General features: G+C 37.5%; 1 protein-coding gene across 7 annotated transcripts in view; it reads left to right on the top strand.

Moving 5' to 3' along the window:
• The first annotated feature begins 14,098 nt into the window (after window positions 1–14,098).
• Window positions 14,099–21,228, top strand: part of DPH6 (diphthamine biosynthesis 6) — a 405,738-nt gene continuing 398,608 nt past the window's right edge. For 6 of the 7 annotated variants that reach the window (XR_010151340.1, XM_063794026.1, XM_063794025.1 and 3 more), the window contains exons 1-2: window positions 14,099–14,198; window positions 17,871–17,965. Coding sequence is in view for 6 of the 7 variants with exons in the window: in XM_063794026.1 (XP_063650096.1) it covers window positions 14,176–14,198; window positions 17,871–17,965 (118 nt within the window). In the remaining variant the exon portion in view is untranslated. 7 annotated transcript variants of the gene reach the window in all.

Raw genomic sequence — 21,228 nt, 5'->3', positions numbered from 1 at the left:
ATGAAACCTATAGAAAAGGTTGATTTAATTTTTTTTAACTATGAACAACACTGAAAGCAGATGATATTGAGAGCCAGTAAAGTCAACAGATCCATGAAGTTTAAAGATGAATTAATACAATGGTAGAAATCCATGAGATAATTAGAGAACCAAGACACATTATACTTTAGGCTTATTTCAACTTGCAGGAAGGCACTTATTTTAATAGAGCTGGAGAATTACAGATTATATATACACACACAAAAGAGAGAAAAAAACTGAGAGCATTATTCTTATTTTCTAAGTTTAGGGTGATCTGTAAAGCTTTTTAATTAAAAAGTTAATGAAGAAGAAACATCTGAAACAGAACAGGAAGCAGGTTCCTCAAGTGACATAGCAGTTTTCAGTAGCATCAACTGTTGCAGTGAAAACAAAGATTTCTAATCTTAGAACTTGGCAGGTGAGTAAGTAACAGATTTCCCAATATAATGTTTTGATTTTCGAGAAATAAATGGATTTGTGATTTTTTCTCTTTTGCTTGTTTCACATTCTTTCACATAGTTTAGTAATCACTGGGATGTCGATTACAAATATTTTTAATTAAAATAATTATTGGTTCTCTATTAACTGAACAGTTTCCTAGATCTTTTGCCTCTTTGAGGATCTGTAAGGTAGTTTAAGTCTGCGAAAGCATGTTTGTCCTTTAAATACATTGATATGAAGATGTACATAGGCCTGTGCATGTTTATGTTTAAAATGGAAGAGAGGACCTAATTAAGAGGTCAAGGTTTTTAGTAGTAGAGTTTCTTTTTGAATGTTATTGGCTGGTCAACTTATTAATTTCTCTCTCAAATTTTTGATTTTACTGATTGTGAAAGTTGGGAAGAAGGTGCAGAGTTGTTTGAGGTATTTTTATGCACTGCAGCATATCATCTTAGGTTTCTTTCAGAGCAATGAATGTTATATTAATGAGGGCTGTTGTCAATGCAATCCCAAAAAAACTGCCAATTAAAACAAGAAAAGGTATTTCTAGAGAATTTTTAAACATAAATTAGACAAGTAATTGACCTATATAAAAATACATTAAAAATAAATTCCTCATTAATAAAATGCTTTTGAACAGACTGGATTCCATGTAAACATTTTGTTCTTCCTTATAGTCTCTACACAAGCCTCACAAATATTTCCGTATTCACTTGTCACTGCAAGGAACCATGTGGGCATCAGGAATAATAACAACTATAAATTTACTGTCCAAATATATACATCCTGAGGTGAGGGCAGGTAGGGAAAATACTGAGCAATTCAATTTTTGAAAATTATTTGCAAGACTGCTATAACACACTTTGCAGAATGAAAACAGATGGTCTTTAGGATTTGCATTATATTGACAGGGAAATTATAACCCAGAACACTAAGGGTATTTTTTACTATGATGGCAGAGGGACCCAAGCCAGCATCTCAGAGAATATGGTACTTTCCCCCCGACAAAGTAAATTGTGAAAATGCCAGATTTCCACGATATTACATCTTGCAGGATAGAATCATCTAACTTAGTAAATGCTTTTAGTTGTCTTTCTTCAGTGGGTCAGAGCCCGTTACTTACTGTACATTATTTTAAAAATAACAGCATAGTTTGTGAAGTATTTTATGCCTGAAACTCTTAAATGCTTTCAAACATCAGTTTATTTGCTCTTAATGATTAACATAGATTTTTAAATCACTGGTAAAAGTTTTTCATGACACATTTGGTTGAGATTATCTTAATTTTTAGGAATAATATGAAAATAACCACACCTCTGGTTATGATTAATATTAAGCCAATTTGGTATGCATAAACTTGGTAATCCTCTAAAAACTCTTAAACTCCTATAGACTCGGTATCTTGATTTAAGCAAGACTATTTTTTCCTTCTCTTTAGAAGAAAAAATATTACTTCTCTAAAACTACCACTTTTCCTTAGAGATCACTTAAGTCTTTTATCCATTCTTGTTCCAGACAAAACATAAGTGCTCCTACCTTAGCATGTATACTATCTTTTAATTTTTATTTATTTATTTGTTTTTGAGACAGATTTTCCCGTCACCCAACCTGGAGTACAGTGGTATAATCACGGCTCACTGCTGCCTCAAACTCCTGGGCTCAAGCGATCCTCCCACGTCAGCATCTCGAGTAGCTGGGACCACAGTTGCCACCACACCTGGCTATTTTTTTATATTTTTATGTTTTTGTAGAGATGGGAGTCTTGCTATGTTGCCTAGGCTGGTCTCAAACTCATGGGCTCAAGCCGTCATCCCATCTCGGCCTCCCCAGATGCTGGGATAACAGGTATGAGACACCACGGCCAGCCAATCTGTATCCTAATTGTGGACCCTACGTTAAGAAGTCTTGCTTAAAATGTTCATTAAAACTTTCTGATAGTCTCTCCATGCTTTGTTTTAAGAGTACCAAGCTTATCTTTTTTTAAATAAGTTTTACAACACAGAGATGGTCAGCCCACCTCACAATCTTTGTCATCATCATCGCCATCGTAATCAATACCATAGCCACATGATCTCCTACTGTTTTGCCCCAGCTGACACTCCACCCAATACCAATGCCAGTGATAAGCTGAGTCATCGTGTTGTAACTGCATGTCATGAATTACAATTTGTGACTCATCTTCTTCACTTATCTACCCAACAAACATGTTCAAATGAGTCACCTCATTTTTTCTTTCATACCAATATGATCTCTCTCACAATTGCATCCCCAATTACTATACTTCTTAGTGTTCTTCACAGGAATTCAAAATGTGGTTTCTGAAACATTTAATATAAATAGCTAAAAGACTCTCACAATCATATTCAGCAACAAGTTGTTGAAGTAAAATAATTTCCTGAAAGAATAAGAAATGCAGCCTAATCTTGCTTACATTAATTACATTTAATGTCTATGCTATTCATTCTTATACCCAACAAATATCTTTAAACGTTTTCTATGTACCAGGTAAACAAACAAGAATTGGCCATATAGTAATAAGGAGGTGTGTAGGTTATTCTGTTTGCCCTCCCAAGACCCATCCTTCATCCTCTGCCTTGTTCTCTGCCCCAAGGGCTGATCTCTGTAAACTGCATTAAAAAGCTCCCTTACCGTCTAACTTTGTGTGGGATTCAGCCAGCGGGACGCACTGGCAGGAGATGGCAGGGTGGATGAAGAAGAGATGAGTCTATTTCTTCACTTGTGATTTCCCTTTCTTGGTGCACTATTGTGGTGGTGGCTGTATTCCCCCTATTACTAGAACTCCTATTGACTGACCCCATTTTCTATTACCCCAGCCTCTGAAAACATCTAATGATACCATTTTCTCTCCCTGCTTATTCAGACCTATTGATGCTATTGCTTTCCTATGTTGCTAGTTTGTGGAAATTTCAACATTCCTGATAATTCCTTAAAGTTTCCCACAGCACTATGAAAAGTCCCTTCATTCAATATCTTTCAAATCTGTCTCCTGCCACTAGACTGACTGGTACAATAGAACTGAACATTCTTTGCTTTCATGTAACTGACAATATACTCAAGAATACAGACATTTAATAAATTATAACCACAAAGTGTAACATGCTATGGGACTAGATAAAAGGGTATCTTACCCAGCCTGAGATAACTGAAGAAAGTTTGTTGTGTGAGATGTTAATGATTATACATCTGAAAGTAGAGAGGCAAGTACGTGTTTATTTATGTTTTGGCAAATAGGGTCCTCTGTGTCTTTGCATCAAGAAGTCTGTGAACTAAAACATTAAAAAGAAAAAATGTGCAATGTATTCTATCTGTGAGGATAAGGTAAATTTTGCCTAATTCGATTTTACAGTCAATTCTCCTTTACAGTTTGCCTAATTCAATTTCACAGTTAATTCTCTCCTAACACCCTTAGAAGCCACTTCTACACATGCTTGCTAGGTTGCTGCCCATACAAACTGGCAAGACTCTTTAGTCCCTGAGATAACTCAGCGACCTCTAAAGTCTCAGTGGTTTGCAACAAAAAAGGTTTACTTTTGTATAACTGCTAAACACAATAAAATCTTAATCTATCTGGTTCCACCAAAAAGGCAAAGCCAATGAATAGAAATTTTACTGATGAAATGAAAGCTCAAAGTGATTGTAATTAAAATGTTTAATCAAATTCTAACATATTACTATAATTGCAATAAAATTTTCAAAGTTTAAATTCTCTTTTTATAGGCTGGTTTTTTAAGTTCTTCTTGCAAATTGCTCTACTTCAGAGGAAAATGGGTTTTCCACTTAAATAAAGTAATTTATTCAACTATTCCTGTTGCCATTGAGTTGCCACTTAGAATTTAGTTTGTTGGACTTTTGAATACATCTAATTACTCAGAAATAGCAGCTGAGTAGAGAAGGCTAAAGAGAGAATGAATAGAGAAGGCTATTCATGAGCTTTTACCAGAGCCATGAGATATTGCTATGAATGATTGCAGGCTATATATGTTCTATGATGAAAAAAAATGACAGATGGGCATGATGTTCATGATGCTTCCAATATTTTCAAAGCTGTAGCCGACCAGTTTCAAATGATTGATTTAGAGTCCAGAACATTTATATGTTTGGACAATATTTGAGGAATAAAAATAGGTGTAACATTGGGCCTGATGTCATCATATTTTAAGCTCATTTTACAGAGAAGTTCTTGATGAAGAGAATCAGTGGTTGAATATGTATGTATGTATTCCCTACTTTTCTTGCAAAATGTTCTTTTCCAACGAGATTCTCAAAGGAAGGCTTTTTTTTTCTTTTTTAATGGATTATTATTACAGTGCTAGAAATTCAGAATGTGAGAGCATATGCCATTTCTTTTTAAAAATTGCAGGGTAGACAGTTTTATGATCCTGAAATTTATAATCCAGCTTGAATGTCAGGAAACCTGGGTTCTAGTCCCAGTGCTGCCACTAACATCCTGTGTAGCCAAGCACTAATTAACTGATATATCTGTGTTTCTGTTCTTTCATTTGTAAATTGAAAAGAAAATATTTTCTTCAATCTACTTCACAGGAATATTAGGAAAAACAAAACAAAACTTGTTAAAGCACTGGTAGCTTTTCAAAAAAAAGATGATCTGTAAATCCAACTTACAATTACACAACACTATATATCCCACCAGACCTCAGACATCTTCTTAAATCAGATGAACAGTGAGTTAAATTATTTAAAAAGACTCTAGAAAAAAACTTTTCAGGTAGGAATACTAAAAATATCAATTTATCATTTTTAAATACTCTAAAGTTATTCTACGATGCAATACTATAGAAAAGATATCTGGCAATGGAAACTGGAATTGGATGCAGAAAGTCTTATATTCAATACACTAAGTGACAATGAAATTCAAAAAGATCTTCACCATCCATCTCCAAACTACTGAGACACCTTAACAGTAGAATGTATAGGACTCTGGCTACTAATTGGGGGAAGAAAGTGAACGAAGGAAAGTTAACGATTACTTTAGAGACCAGATTGGTGGAGGGTGATGTCCTTAAAAAACAAGAAATTGGTGGAAGAATGAATTGGGGTGACAAGGGCAGGAAGGTGGCGTGATGAGATATTGACCTCAGTTTTGAATGCATTGGACAGGCATGTGTCCAGTGTTCTTTAAGTTATATTACAGTCATATTTTGGAGGTGCTTTACCATGTTAGCTAGAATTTAGAGACCCTAATATGTTTAATAAAGACTTCAAAAAATCTATATTCTTCACTATACAATAGTTAAACTGAATGAGATAAATCTATACGGAGTGGTACTACAGAATAATGTCCTAGATATATGTGGAAAAACAAAGTACAGAACAGTGAATATAGTATGCTCCCCTCGGTGGAAAATAAAAGTGATATATGCTTATATATTCATAAACTCATCCTGGAAAGATACAGAAAAATGGGTAATGTGCTGCCTCACAGGAAGAGACCTGGGGGACTGAAGTTCTAAGGCGGGAAAAGACTAATTTTATTCCTTGCTCTGAAATCTACATTGTCTGATATGCATATAGCCACTCTAGCTTTCTTTTGAGTAGTATTTGCATAGTATTTATCTTTTTTTCTATCCTTTCACTTTTAATCTGCCTGTGTCTTGATATTTAAAATGAGTTTCTTATAGACAGGGTATGGTTGGAACTTCCTTTCTTGTTCAGTGTTTCAATATGAATTTTAAGGGTTAAGATATTTACACTTAATGTGATTATTGATGTTGGGTTTAAATCTATCATCTTGGTATTTGTTTTTTGTCTCGGTTTTTCTTCCTCTTTTTTTGTGACTTCTTTTAGGCTATTTTTATATGATTCCATATAAATCTCCTTTTTGATTTTGATATAGTTACATATAAATGTCCTTTTTGAGTATTTTCATTTTTATTTATTTATTTCTGAGACAGGGTCTTGCTCTGTCACCCAGGCTGGAGTTCAGTGGCACGATCTTGGCTCACTGCAACCTGGGTTCAAGCAGTTCTTCCTGCCTCAGCCTCCTGAGTAGCTGGGTTTACAGGCACATGCCACCATGCCTGGCTAATTTTTGTATTTTCAGTAGAGACGGGGTTTACCCATGTTGGCCAGGCTGATCTTGAACCCATGACTTCAGGTGATCCACCCACTTTGGCCTCCCAAAGTACTGGGATTACAGGCATGAGCCACCATGCCTGGCCCTTTTTGAGTATTTTTATACGATTCCATATAATCTTTCCTTTATTTCCTTTATGACTTATTAATGATAACTCATTGTTTTTTAATTTTTTGTTTGCTTCAGAATTTGCATATGACAGCTGCTATGATCAGTGTATTTATATATATTTAATCCTCATCTAATTAGGAGGTATAAGTAACCCTATTGTACGGATGAAGAAAAAACATCTTGCTGAAATTACAAGTTAATGTCTCAGAAACAGAATACAAACTCAGATTTGTCTGACTCCAAAACGTACTTTGTAGTACTAGGGATATACTGGAAAAACCCTTCAGCCTTTTATATAGTCAATTGTCTGTAAAAAGGACACAGTCCAAACAATGAACTGTTAACATATTTTACATTGAATATATACATGGAGACTGTAAAGAGGTAAAAGCTCTAAACATAATGGATTCACAGAACTTGAAAATAAAGTCAAGACTGTGGTCTCTCTCTGAAACTGAATAGAGTAAAACAGACGATGAAGAAATGAGCTATTTGCAGAGGTAATAACTTACCCTTAAGGTAAAGTTTCAAATATCTTTTTTTTTTTTTTTTTTTGAGACAGAGTCTTGCTTTGTCACCCAGGCTGGAGTGCTGTGGCACAACCATAGCTCACTGCAGCCTTGACCTCCTGAACTCAAGCAATCTTCCCACTTCACCCTCCCAAGTAGCTGGAACTACAGGCACATGCCACCACACGTGGCTAATTTTTTTTTTTTTTTTTTTGGTAGAGACAGGGTCTCACTGTGTTGCCCAGGCTGGTCTCAAACTCCTAGGCTCAAGCAATCCTCCCACCTTGGCCTCCCAAAGTGCTGGGATTATAGGCATAAGCCACCATTCCTGGCCTTAAAATATCTGATAACATTGGATCCACATTTGCACAGAGCAGCTGGAGCCAAGTGACGAGTGAGTAGTGGTTTGCCACAGTTCTCGCTATTTCAAATTGTCTTATACCAAGCCATCTCCCTCACTTATGTTATCTGCCTACTTCCTAAAGCTTTTGAATTTGTCACTATCCATTATGGAATAAAGAAAAAGATTTCTAAAAGAGATAGAATGACTCTCAGGTCTATAATGTTTAGCAATTATCCCATATATCGATTCATGTAATACAACACAACAATTTGAGTCTTTCACAAAAAAAGAGTTGATCAGCTTGGAAGTACAGAAAAAGGAGATTTAAGAGGTCAGTGATGGTAATTCCCTTCCAAACATATCTTAGCATATTTAGTCAAAATAACCAGCTGTCCATTTCAATGGAAGATATAGTATAGCGGTTAAGAGCTAGACTGCCTAGGTTTGAATACTGGTACTGGCACTTACTAGCTTTAGGATTTTTGGCAGTCCATTTAACGTCTTTGTGCACAGTTTCCTCATGTGCAAATGAGGATAATAATATATCCTACTTCATAAATTTGCTGTGGCATTTAAAAGAGTGACTGGCCCATGGTAAGCTGTAATTATTAATATAAATACATCAGATACTCATACCCTGATGCCCTAAAATTTATGACCCAAATAATCACTTAATTCCTTTTTTCTTAAATCCTTACCAGGCAACTTCTGATGGCTTCCTGTATGGCATGACTTTAAGCAGAATGAATTTAAATCCTTTCAAGGTTTCTGAGGAGTAACCACCTGTAGCATTCTTGATTTGATTATCTGAGTCTTTATCAATCAGTATATCGAGATGTGCTGCCAAGAAAGCAGAATTCAGTGACAGCTTGCAGCTTTTATTACCAGCAACAGTGTTTGGCTATGGAGAGTTTTCCTTAAGTAAACTGGCAAAGGATGGAGGTTTTTTGAGGCTGATTTTCTGTTCACCTATTTTGCTGGCCCTACAAGCTAATCCATAGTTACTCATATGTAACAGTCTCAGACTGTAGGAAGTAAGCTCACAATGCCTTTGAAAAGTGAATCTTGAGCAAGTCATTTTAATATATTGCAAAAAGAATTACTTTAGACTGCACTAATCAAAAGAAAAAAGTCTTTTAATTTATTGACATTTACTGGGCTGAAGTTGCCTTTACACTCTCCATGTGGAAAATTATGAATGTAGGGGTCTTGGTAAATGAACTGTCCTTAAAATTTGAGCAAGTTACATGTAGGCAAATAAATACTACTAGTTAAAAATGTTTCCTCTATTAACTTATAGTAAAACCCTTAGCCAGGATTCAATATCAGTATGTTAGTATGCTCAAGATTAGAATATTTGTTTGGAAGTAAATTAAGGCATTTCCTTAAAAACAGTATTGTTTATAATTTAGACTTTCACAAATTTAGGTAGGTTCTCCTTCAAGTACTATTCTAAGTTTGAATAACTCTTTATTCTACATTTCTTACTCCAGCAGGGCGCTGCAAATGTTCCCGCTCCTCATATGATTTTGTGAGAGTCACTGTCTTGCTCTGGCAGCCTTACAAGTGTTCCACTCAGATCTCTCCTCAAAAGCACCTGCTGTGGAGAGCGCAGCTGACTGACAGCCTTCAGCTGCCACACCTTTGGATCCACTGTGGAGTTCGTGACAAGCCACGCTTCCCCTGGCTGCTTCCAGGCTTTGATTGAGCAGGTACTAGAACCTGGCCTTTCCTGTCTGCAAAGATTTAGCTGGCACCACTAGCAGAATGCCTCTCTAGTCACAGAATCCCACCTAGCAGAGCATCCACAAGAAAACTTACTTTATAGAAAAGGAGGTACAGGAATAGGCCATGTCCATGAGGTCTAATTGTTTTATCATATACTGCACTATTTAGGTGAAGTTGGCCTCATAGAGTACTGGAAAAGCCTACTTAAGTCACAGCGAAATCAGCAGCTCAGAGACAATAATCTGCAAGGATGGCAAGACATCTCTCAGTATTTAGTATAGGCACTAATCAGAGATTTCTACATGGTACTGTGTCTCTAGTACGGCAAATACATGGATCTAGGAACCAAAAGGTGAAATCACAAATGGCTTTATTTAAAATCACTCCTAATAACCCACTGGAGAACTCTGTGCTTCACTTTCCCCAACTCTGGGTTGAGTAGAATTACAGGTTTTCTCTCTTGCAAAGGGGTAGAGCGGGAATCCATTGAACTATAAGCTATGTATAGCATGACACTTTTGGCTCTTTGCAGCCAGGGGCCAGCAAGCAAGGATAATTGATTAGTATGAGAAGGTGGGGCCACCTTTACACCTTGGGGACAGGGAGAAATACACATGTGAAACTCAGATGATCCACTTGGGTGCCTCTTGGTATGCCCTTACCTAATTCTAACTGTGAATGGACACAAACTGCAGTCACGGACTGAGAAGAGCATGATGACAAAAGCCCAAGACCACTTAGGAGTGAATGTTTAGGTCATGCCACCAAGTAAGTCAACAAGATCTGCTGAAGTGAGAGCTGAGAGTGATGGGAATATAGAGTGGATAGTGTAGGACAGGGTAAGTACTAGCGTGGTCCTGGACCACCTGTGATGATAGTTTGTCCTATTAACTTCCCTTTCTTAAGTTTATCCTAGAGAGGTTTACAGAAATCATGAAGCGACACCATGAATGTTATTATGAATTGATTTACAGTCTCCACCTACTGCACTTTTGGATTCACCACTGAGTTTGCACCGGACTAAGTTTTTCCTGCACTGCTCTCAGACAGTTACTGAGCACAGCAGAGATACTAGAACTGGGCAATTCCTGACCAATTTGGAATTCCTCTAATGAACAACTTTGGCTTAGGACTCCTCATTGACCTGGCTGAGTCTCTCAGAATGACATTACAAACAGGTTCTTTCAACCTATTCTTCCTTCCCATTCTGCTTTTTCAGATTTCGACTCCCCTGCATTCCAATCGGAGTCTCCCTGCCTTCTCTTGCTGGTCTCCCTTTGTCCTTCACAGGCATTTTCTCTTATCTCCTGCACATGTAATCCCGTCTTGGCATCTGCTTCTCAGAAACCTGTAACTGACAAACTGGGTGTTGTTTTTAAATTTCCGCAAAAGAAAATGACACCCACAAAGGTGACTACAATGAATTAAGAAAGATTCTCAATGGGAAAAGTTAGAGCATGGCCTAATCTCTAGTTTTTAAACAAGTTTTTCAGGGGTCAATAATTAATCTGGTTTTGTTCAGTTAGCTATAAAAAAAAAAAAGAACTTCAAAAATACGTATGACTCTAAGAATAACTTTGATGGCTGGGTCAAGACCAATCTGACATATATTAATTTCGGAAATACCAATATGTCTATTGAAGCAAAATGAATTGAACCTACCGTTTTTATGGTGGCCTTGATAGGACATTCAAGCACAGAGCCTTGTGTGGTAATGCTGAGAGAAAGGCACTAATGTGAGGAAATATAAAAATTTTTAAGAAAATACACGTTGCAGTGTTACATTAGGCAACCAGAAACATTCACTAATTTAAAGAATTCTGGTAGAAAGTTTTAAAAGGAGGGAATAGGTGCTGAGAGAAATTTTGTTCAAGGGGTGAAAAGGACCTGGAGGAGAGATACTACAGGTGCTAGGAAGAATCGAGTGGGGAAAGCAACACCATCAAGCTAAAAACTGGGTGACCTTGGAGAACGGCCTCGACGTATTTCCTAACATACAGTTTAATGCCAGGATATACACACTGTAATAAACCTGTTTGTTGAGGATGTCTTAAAATGAAGCCTACAGAGCGCAAAGAGAAACAAAAATATAATCCTAAAGATGTAGTTTTAGGAAGGTAGCCTTAGAATCTTCTTCTTTATCCCTCCTGGGAAGTGGCAAGCAAAAGATATCCCTTGGTGGAAAAGATAATCCATTGGCATCTTTGGGAGTGCCTATTTTATCAAAATCACTCATCATGTTCATTACTGCTATTTCACACAATCTCCTGAAAAATGATGTCAAGTAGCCACAGTAACCTGCCTTATTTTGAAATTCCTCATTTTGGTTTTCCATGACCCTGGATAAACTGGCCTCATCCTATTTATTCAACTTATTTTTTCTTCTTTCCCATATACCTTCCAAATTAGTCAAGCTAGTCTACCCCGTTGTTCAACACACCACGTTCATTCTTGCCTTGCTTTGTTTGGAAGTTCCGCCCATTCCTGTTCAATTCTACTCATCTTTCAAGTCCCATCCTCATTCCAGCCATTACCCTGTGAGTTTGACTCATGGGACTCTTGCCATATACATTACATAACTTGTTACTTTCAAAATATGTTATCTTGGATTACTGTTATAGGATTTATTAAAAAAATAATTTTAGGCAGATAGGAAAAGGGGTCCTTGGAAAGTTTTTGTCTCTTTTAAAGCAGCTCCAGAAATGTTTCTTGTCTAGCAGGAAAGCCCCTGCTCTTAGAGCCCGGCTGGCGACCTTTGATATACAAATGCAGGCCATTAGAAACTGGGTCCACACAAACATGGCGATAGCCACCGCTGTCCTCTTGCCCTTGCCCCTGTATGTACCTGGCAACATGGCCACCCCCACATATCACCACATGTGTAGAACATCAAGGCGACCTGCATTTGCATATTAAAAGGCTAGGGTGGGAGAGCCATGTTTTTCGTGGGCTATGTGAATGACATGCCTGGTCAAACCAATCCCGAGCCCTATGCAAATCTGACACCGCCTCTTCCAGCCTCCTCATATAACTGCCTGTTAACCCCAGCACTGGGGGTTTCCTCTCTAGGCTTTGGAGCCCACCTCCATGTGTCTCTACAGGGAAGCTTCTTCTTTTCTTCACCCTTCTTTCTTGCCTATTAAATTCTCCACCCCTTAAAACCACTCCATGTGTGTCTGTGTCATTTTACCCAATTCGGCGTGAGACGAGAGCCCTGGTGGTTCTTCCACTCATTGGAGCTGTATCATTTTAAGTGTGTGTTTCATGTATTTATCTCCTCCAATTAGACTGCAAACTTCTTAAATACTTGACTCATTTGGTAAATATTCATAACTGCAAAATCTTAAAGCTGTATGATTCTAGACGCTAAAACTGATATGTAGACTGTCACTGCTCTAGTCACCCCTACTATTAGAGTTGAGAATGTCAAAATAAAATTGAATGCTTACTATGTACCTGGCATAATTTTAAGTTCCCTACATATATTAACTTACTTAATTCATGCCTTTGGCATCATCCCTCATGACTTTCTTTCTCTTATATCCCATATCTAATTTGATTCTATTGGCTCTATCTTCAAAATAGAGCTGGAATCCTCTTACTTCTCACCAAATTCACCATGCTGATTCTAGGCTCCGCCATCTCTCTACTGGAACACTGTAACAGCTTCCTAATAGGTGTATTCTCAACACTGCAATCCTTTTAAAATTTTAAGTCACACCCTTCAAAAGTCTGCAATTACCTATATAATTCTACAAGACCCTATATAATCCTTCCCCTCCATCACCTTAACCTGCTCTCCACTACTCTCTGCTTTGCTCAGTCTGCTCCAGCAACATGGATCTGCCTTAATTTTCCACAAACACACAACGCACCTAGAGCCTTCGATTTTTTTTTTCTTGTCTGGAGCACCCCCAATCATATACACAGCGAACTCTCCTTATTTAAATTGGCTCAACTCTCATCTTACCAATAAGGCCTACATAGACACTATTTAATTCTGCATTGCCTCTCCACCTCTCTCCTGACTCTCCCCCACCCCACCCCGCCCCTTTCCAATAGCACTTTTCACTCTTCAACATACTATTTACCTTTGAGATATGTATTGTCTGTTCTCTCCATCCCCATTTAAGCTCTATGCCTGGAATGCCGGGTTTTTGTTTTATTTACGGTTGTATCCACAGAGTCTAAAACAGTGCCTGGTACACGAAAGGCACTCAACACATACTCGGCAAATAAACTTAGAAGCTAGATTTTCTTTCTGCAAGGCCATTGCTCTTTGGTGAAGAGCCTGGCCTGGCCTTGTCAAATACACAAGCTTGACCAAGAGCCAAAGCCACAGAGGGCCTAGAGGTGAGGGGGGCTAGCCCCAGATTTAAAAATTACCACAGCCCCTGGGGATCTGAGTTTCACATCTGGACACACAGGTTTGGAGGACAGAGGAGATGTAAGTTAAAAAGCAAAAGTGTACAGTTGTTTCTGTTCTGTGGGGTGAGGAAGGACAAATTTCTTCTGCGCTTGCACGTCCGCAACTGTGTCAATTTGCAGCAATTGGGACGCTAAATCCCCTCTTACCAAAACAAATCCTGCGCCACTGGGCTTGGGCTCTGCAACGCGGACCTTGCCCTTCCCCCGGCAGCTTCAGTGCCCTCACTTAGGTGGTTAGGCCGTGCCTAAACCTCATTCTTTCCTGGGCCGAGATGTCCCTGCCACAGGGTCAAGGTGCCAACGTGCCGCACCCTCCGCGCTCAGGTGTCCCGCAGGCAGCCGCGGGGCTCGCAGCGCCGATCCGCGGACAGGCGGCGGAGCGAACACCCGGGCGAGGCCCCGCGGTGCGTCACGCGAGCTGCGGCGCGACCTCCAGGCTCCCGCCCGCGCTCGCCGCACGCACGCGCACTGCGCCCAGCATGAGGGTCGCGGCTCTGATCAGGTAATGCGGTCCTGGAGCCGCCTCCCTCCTCCGAGGCCAGGCTGTCGTCCCTTCCAGCCGCCGCTAGCGCCGAAAGAGTGGGTGTCTCCGTCTGAGTCGCGCGTTGGGGGTTCCGCGGCTCCTCCGAGCCACAGGAAGAGGCGGAGCCTTCGCTGTTGCCGGCCCGCATGTACCTCGGCCCCTGGCTGGCGCGTCTCCTCCCTTTCTGTCGCTCTCTGGTCTTCTAACCCTTAAACTTGGATTCCCATTGGATTCAAGTGGGAAATTAAAAAAAATACCGACGCCTGGGCCCCACCGCCAGAGGGATTGGTTTAATTACTTCTGTGCGGCCCGGCGTCTGATTTTTTTTTTCAAGCTCTAATGAGCCGTGAAGTTTGGAGCCACTACCTTATTCCGTCAACTCAGTTAATAACCCTCGCCCTTTCCCCCTCGCTTTCTTCGTCCTCTTCTGTAGTTCCTTTGGTCAGCTGGGTCCGCTGCAGCCTGGCTTCCTCCCTAGTTGTAACTGGTTCCGCCCATCCGAAGAAGTCCACCCCTCCCTCATCTTCACAGACGTGGATTGCTTATGGCATGTGTGTGTTTCTGCCTTTGGGCACTCAAGTACAGAGATCTCTCTTCGTGGTAGAGACCGAATTGTACTAGTCTTATGCTAGATCCGGTTGCTGTTGCTTCGGACTCTCATCATTGCTTTAGAGTGACCTTACCCTATACTCCGTATTCCAAAAGGAGTTTGATGTCTGTAGTAACCAAATCATAAATTTAAGTGTCTAAATAAGTCCTGTGACTGACAAACCAAAAACAAACCTGCTTAAATATTTCCATACTCAATCTATAAACTGAGGCAGAAGGGAACACACTAGCAACATTAAAAAGTTAGACTACTTAAATACTTGTTTCATGAGATTTTGCCCTGTAGAGTGTCTTAGATACAGTGCAACGATGTGCTTGCTTTTGTAATCCAATTGAAGATTTCATAAACGTTTTCGTTAAGTCCCTTAGGTAATTGATACTGGCTGTAAGTATTGACCTATTAAGGACTTGATATGAGATTTCAGACCTACTGTAGTGTCTGGAATATTCCGGTTCCCTTTCCTTCAATGTCATTTTTAGGAGACTAGACCATAATGTCACAATAATTGTTGTTGTTCAGTAAATGTCCTCTGTAACATAAATGATTAAGCTTTAACCATTGTGTCTTATTTTAAGAATTAAAAGTACCCCAGGAAGTGAATAATTCAAATTTACATCGCTTGCCAAAAGTTTAACGATTAAAGTAAAGCACAACAAACAAAGACTTAGAAGTATTGGAGGGGAGGAGAGAAGATTGGTAGAGTCAGTTACACTAAATAACCTGTAATGTGCATATGTTGCTTTATAATAAAAAAAGTTTGCTAAAAAAGCAATGTTGGAAAATTCTTGCTGAAGCGTAAGAGCCGTAAGGACATATGCTGTAAGTATGAATACATAAGCATTTACCTGTATGCTTATGATACAGATGCCTATGTATTCTATATATATGCATTATATATAATTATGTATTATAAGTGAATAAGTGAAACTGGGATTCTTACATATCTTTCTAAGAAGATTATTTTCCTTTTTTAAATTTTTTTTTTATTATACTTTAAGTTCTGGGTTACATGTGCAGAACGTGCAGTTTTTTTACATAGGTATACACGTGCCACGGTGGTTTGCTGCAGCCATCAACCCATCACCTACATTAGGTATTTCTCCTAATGTTATCCCTCCCCTAACCCCCAAACCCCCACAGGCCCCAGTGTGTGATGTGCCCCTCCCTGTGTCCATATGCTCTCATAGAACATTATTTTTCTAATAAATAAATGAGTCTTTGAATTTTATAGTTGAATGTTATTTTGAGGATTATCCAGGCAGACCATTCATTAATTTGCAATGAAGTATGCAAACCTAAGCACATTGAATAACTTAGCTTAGTATCCCAGAGTTGGAAACTAAAATAGAGCTGTGAGACCTCTCACCTAACATATATGTGTACTTAATGGAGTTCTAAGAGGACAGTAAGGTACTCTGCATTTCCCAAGCTTGTCTGATATTCAAAACCTTTTGTTAGAGTAATTGGTTAGTATTTTGTTGGACACCAGTGTTCCACAGAACACAGTTTGGTAAATACTGCTTAAAACCATATTTGAAATGTTGGCATATTTCAAAATAAATTGTCAGACTCAGTTCTGATTCTGGATGCACACCCTTCAGTCTTTAATATCTGAAACAATTAGTCATATCTTTTTATCCTGGGGAATCAGAGCAGTAAGGTTCGATACGGGAAGTTGTGGAAGACCTACTTATGGGGATACCGAACCTGAAGAGAGGAAGAATGGACTTTTTAAAACTTTGGCCCTTGCACTCTCCTTCCACTTGAGAAGTTTTGGAATGAGAGTTGTTATTGATGGGAGGGTGGAAGAGGCAGAAATGTTGAAAACTAAGATAAAAGGCAACAAGGCCAGTTTCTGAGGTGCTCAGTTTCTTGAGCTATGAAGAGGTCTAAACATTGCCTGGGGATTTGCAGGCCTTAAGCAAATATTGGAAAGAAGGGAAACAGGAGGAAAAAGAAATGTAAAAGGGAGAGAGGCAATGATAAATGATAGTGGGAATTAGGAGAATATTAAATCACAATAGCATATAGATTGCCATTCAGCCATATTATAGATGAGCTACTGCTTGTCTTTACTAAGTGATATGTGTCTGCCTTAGGTAGATTTAGAACCAGAATTTAGAAGTTCCTTTCAATGTGTTACTACATTTATAGCTCAAGCCTAGTTCTGCTGCCATCATATATATATATATTATGTGTATGTGTGTACTATATGTATGTGTAGTGATGGCTGAAGTGCTGATAGTGCTGATGTTTCACGTCATCAGCGTAAGTCAGCATCTTGTTTTTTATCTCTGCAGAATTTGAACCCACCAAGTGTGTCAAACTGTCATTAGCTAGGTACTCAAATCTTTAATCTGATCCTTTAATTGCTGATGGTAGCCATTTGTTAGATTTCTTATGGTGGAGCAGAATTTTTTTTTTTTAGTTTCTCATAGAGAATAGTTTTTTTTTTTTCCGATAATTTCTATGAAATTATTTTTTATATATATATATTCCTTAAGTGGAATAATATATATTATTATATATATTCCTTAAGTGGAATAATATATATTATTATATATATTCCTTAAGTGGAATAATATATATTATTATATATATTCCTTAAGTGGAATAATATATATTATATATATATTCCTTAAGTGGAATAATATATATTATTATATATATTCCTTAGGTAGAATATATATATTTCATATATAATTATATAATAAATGTTTAGCTGGGATGTAAATTGAAATCATTTTCTATTTGCAAATCACTTCAAATATATTTGCTATCACAAAGCAAAAAGTTACCATATTTTGTTTAGAATAGTCTTATATATATATAGTTTCTTAAGCTCCTGTGAGTAGCAGCCCTAGACATTCAGATTCGGTTGCTCAGTTTGTTTATGATTTAGAAATTAATGGGTTTTTTTTGCATTGTAATATATTCTGAAGAGTCAAGTAAATGATATGTTCTGTTTTGATATCTAGTGATTTTATGTTGAATAATGGTCAGTAGCATGATATTTGTCTCTCTCTTGATTTATTGTTCAGTGGTGGGAAGGACAGCTGCTATAATATGATGCAGTGCATTGCTGCTGGGCATCAGATCGTTGCTTTAGCAAATCTAAGACCAGCTGAAAACCAAGGTAAGTACATGCCTTTATTGGGAAGTTGCCTAAATGAATGAAATTCCAACTTCATAATTACATTGTACAGGTATACCGTACAAAGATGAAAAAAAAACGAACCAATAAATATTAAGCACCCATTAGATGCTAGTTTCCACCTAGAACTTAGCATTAAGTGTTTTCACTTACTTACTTTTTAATTCTCATAACCAACTTCTATAGAGATGCACTATTAATCTTAATAGACAGGGATCCTGAAGCTTAGAGTTTGTCTGAAGTAAACTAGCACAAACTTGTAGAGTTAAGACTTGAACCTTCTTACTTCAAAGTACACTACCATTTTACCCCACCACATTCCCAAGTACTGTAGGCAGCATAGAGGTAGTAAGATACAGTCTCAGGCCTCAAGGAGCTTGAGAAATAAGACACATATTGATAAATGATATATTAATTTTATTATTAAAAGGATACCGTTTACCTATTTTAGATGTAAGCCAGAAATGTGAGACTTGAGAGAAGCATAAAGCAATGCATTCCCACTTTTCATTTGTCTGTAGTAACAAGGGCATCCACATATAATTCACAGACCTCATATTGGCTACTTTTTTCATTCTTTTCTCCAATGAAATATCCCCAATTATAGCTTTTGAAAAAAGAAATATATTCACCAATTTGCTTTTTAATGCTATTGTGTTATACCTATGAAACTACAGATATTAACTGCTAAAATGTAAGAGGGAAAAAAGATTAGCACTTTTGTGACTTTTGTATTACTGCTTCTCACAGGACTTTTCTAGTAAGATCTTTTTATTCTCTCTTTTACTTCTTTCCAGGCTCCATGTTTTTGCACTGTTATTTTAAGATTAATTAAATGAGTGGTATATGTGAGAACATCGGTCATAGTTCCTGTCATGAAGTAGGCATTCTGTAAATTTAGCTGAATTGGAATCTAGCTAAATACTTGTTTTATATCTTTAAATAGATTGATTATAAGCTTCTTGAGAAGAGAGATCATATCTTCTATCTTCCTTTTATTGCTCCTCATCACTTGGGCCGGCTCTATGACTCTGGTAGGAGTTCACGCAAGGTTGATTGGTGGACAGGTGTATAATGAACTAATTTGGATTAGCCCTGGAATAGTGAGCAGTTATTTCAGTCAGATATTTGAATCTTCTTTCCTTCTGTGATTAAGATGTAAGTAATGCTGGATGTCATGTGGAAAGACAGAGTTTAGAAATATTTTATAGGAAGAAATGGAAAGGTCCCACAGAGAGTCAGAGGTAAATGCACATGTTTGGATTTTGTGCTGCAATTGATGAGTAACAGATGGTTTTTTAGAAGTGATGTTTTTTGAAAGAGTTCCAACTTTAAGAAAGAGAAAATTCTTTGAGGATGAGTAGGAACTGCACTCTAACTTCTGTATTATAAAAGAAGAAGCAGAATCTCCTGTTAGGTTTACCAAAAGAGAAAAACTCCCTTATCCCTTGTGGCCAGGGGGAGGCAACTGGAACTTTCAAGCTATCTTGTGAAGTTAAAAAGCAGATGTTTATATAGTATATAATACATACATGGTATATTATAATGTCATCAATGGAGTTTCTATCTTGTTTTCAGCTTTCACATGAATTATTTTACTTACCTAGTACAGAACCATTAATATATAATCTTCCCTGTGTTCATGGTTCACCAGCAGGGTGGTAAAATGACAAGCAAAGTATATTTTTAAATTATACCTCTCAGTAGAATAGAGACACTTATTTAGAATATTGTTAGTGAGAAAAAATTTGATAGTAAATGGAATTAGAATATTCTGAAGTAAAAAGCCTGGAAAAGGCAGTCGAAACAATAGTAATTGTTGTAGAAGAAAACAGATGGCTGTGGGTTGGTAGATGGAGATGGTTTAGCTCATCTTGATGAAAATCAGCAGGACATTGGGAATTATTGAACAATTCGCTGAATGACTTATTTTCCTACGAGTGTTATGAAAGAAACCTTAGTGAGGAATGACTGGTAGAGATGACTCCAATGTCCAGCAAAGTTACGGGTTTTCAATGGGTGGTCTGAAAAGGAATTTATTCCCATCAATGAGGATAATGCGAACTTGTCATAAAATTCACAAAACCATCTCTTTAGATTTGTAGTAGGAACTTTTGTGGCATGTTAATTGAGTTGCTTCAGGCAACAGGGGAGCCTTTGGTTTTATTTGATCTCACACTATTGTTGCTCTGTAGCTTCCATTAATCAAAGTTACAATGTGGTTAGGACTAAATGGAGCCTTAAAGAAAATTATCTTCTAGGTTTTTGAAGCCAGTGAGATGTTTTACTTATTATGCTAACATCAGAATGTTTCTTGCCAAGAAGCCCAAATTTCTTTGAGTAAATTGGTTTGATTGTATCAATATCCTTTAAAATGAATGTATTTAAAGATCCAGTCTAATTTTGAGACGAGAGAAGGCCGAAAGGTTTTTAGGTAACTTTGGCTATGTTCTCTACTTCCTACTGGGACCAGGAGTGGAAACATTTATAGTAACAATGTGAGTAATATTCTGAAGGAAGCCAATCTAACAATGTGTGAGTTCACAAACCTGTGAGCCAAAATGGGGTAGCAGATTTTGATGATTTTGATTGTTGAAGGGGCCCTTGCACTATCACTTTTCATTCCTTTTGATAGGAAGTTTTCACATTTAATGGAAAGCCTGGACCTGTTTGGCTTATATTCATACATACACACATAGGTATATGTCAAAATAACTATTTTGTAATTTTTTTAATAGCATTTTGTGAACATTTTCCATGTCATTAAATATTATTCTACGATAGCATTTCCCATATGTCTTTAGAACACAAATACCCCCATTAAATTTAAGTGTTCTGTGGGTAGATAAATTTGAGAGATAGTTCATATTCTCTGCTCTTATTGGAGTACCTGAAAGCATATTAGCTTAGGAAGATTTACACCACAGACATCCATTTAAAACTTTTTATCCCCATGTTTTATAGACTTCTTTAACCTTAAATCTTTTTAGCATCCGATACCTATTAATGTCTTATGGGATTTGTATTCCATAGAACATACTTTAGAAAATGTTCTTCAACATTATATTAATAGCTGCATAGTACTTTATTATATGAATATACTATAATTTCTAGTCTATTATAAATAATGTGATAAGTATCTTTGCAAATAATCTTTGTATATAGTCATGATTCTTTTTCTAAAAAGTAAGGTTACGAGATCTAAAGGTCTATTCCAGTATATTTCTAAGTTCATTTATATCACC

Source organism: Pan troglodytes, chromosome 16 (assembly GCF_028858775.2).
Source record: "Pan troglodytes isolate AG18354 chromosome 16, NHGRI_mPanTro3-v2.0_pri, whole genome shotgun sequence".
Classification (NCBI taxonomy): Eukaryota; Metazoa; Chordata; class Mammalia; order Primates; family Hominidae; genus Pan; species Pan troglodytes.
The sequence above is the reverse complement of the archived record's forward strand: the minus strand, read 5'-3'. Positions and strand labels throughout refer to the sequence as shown.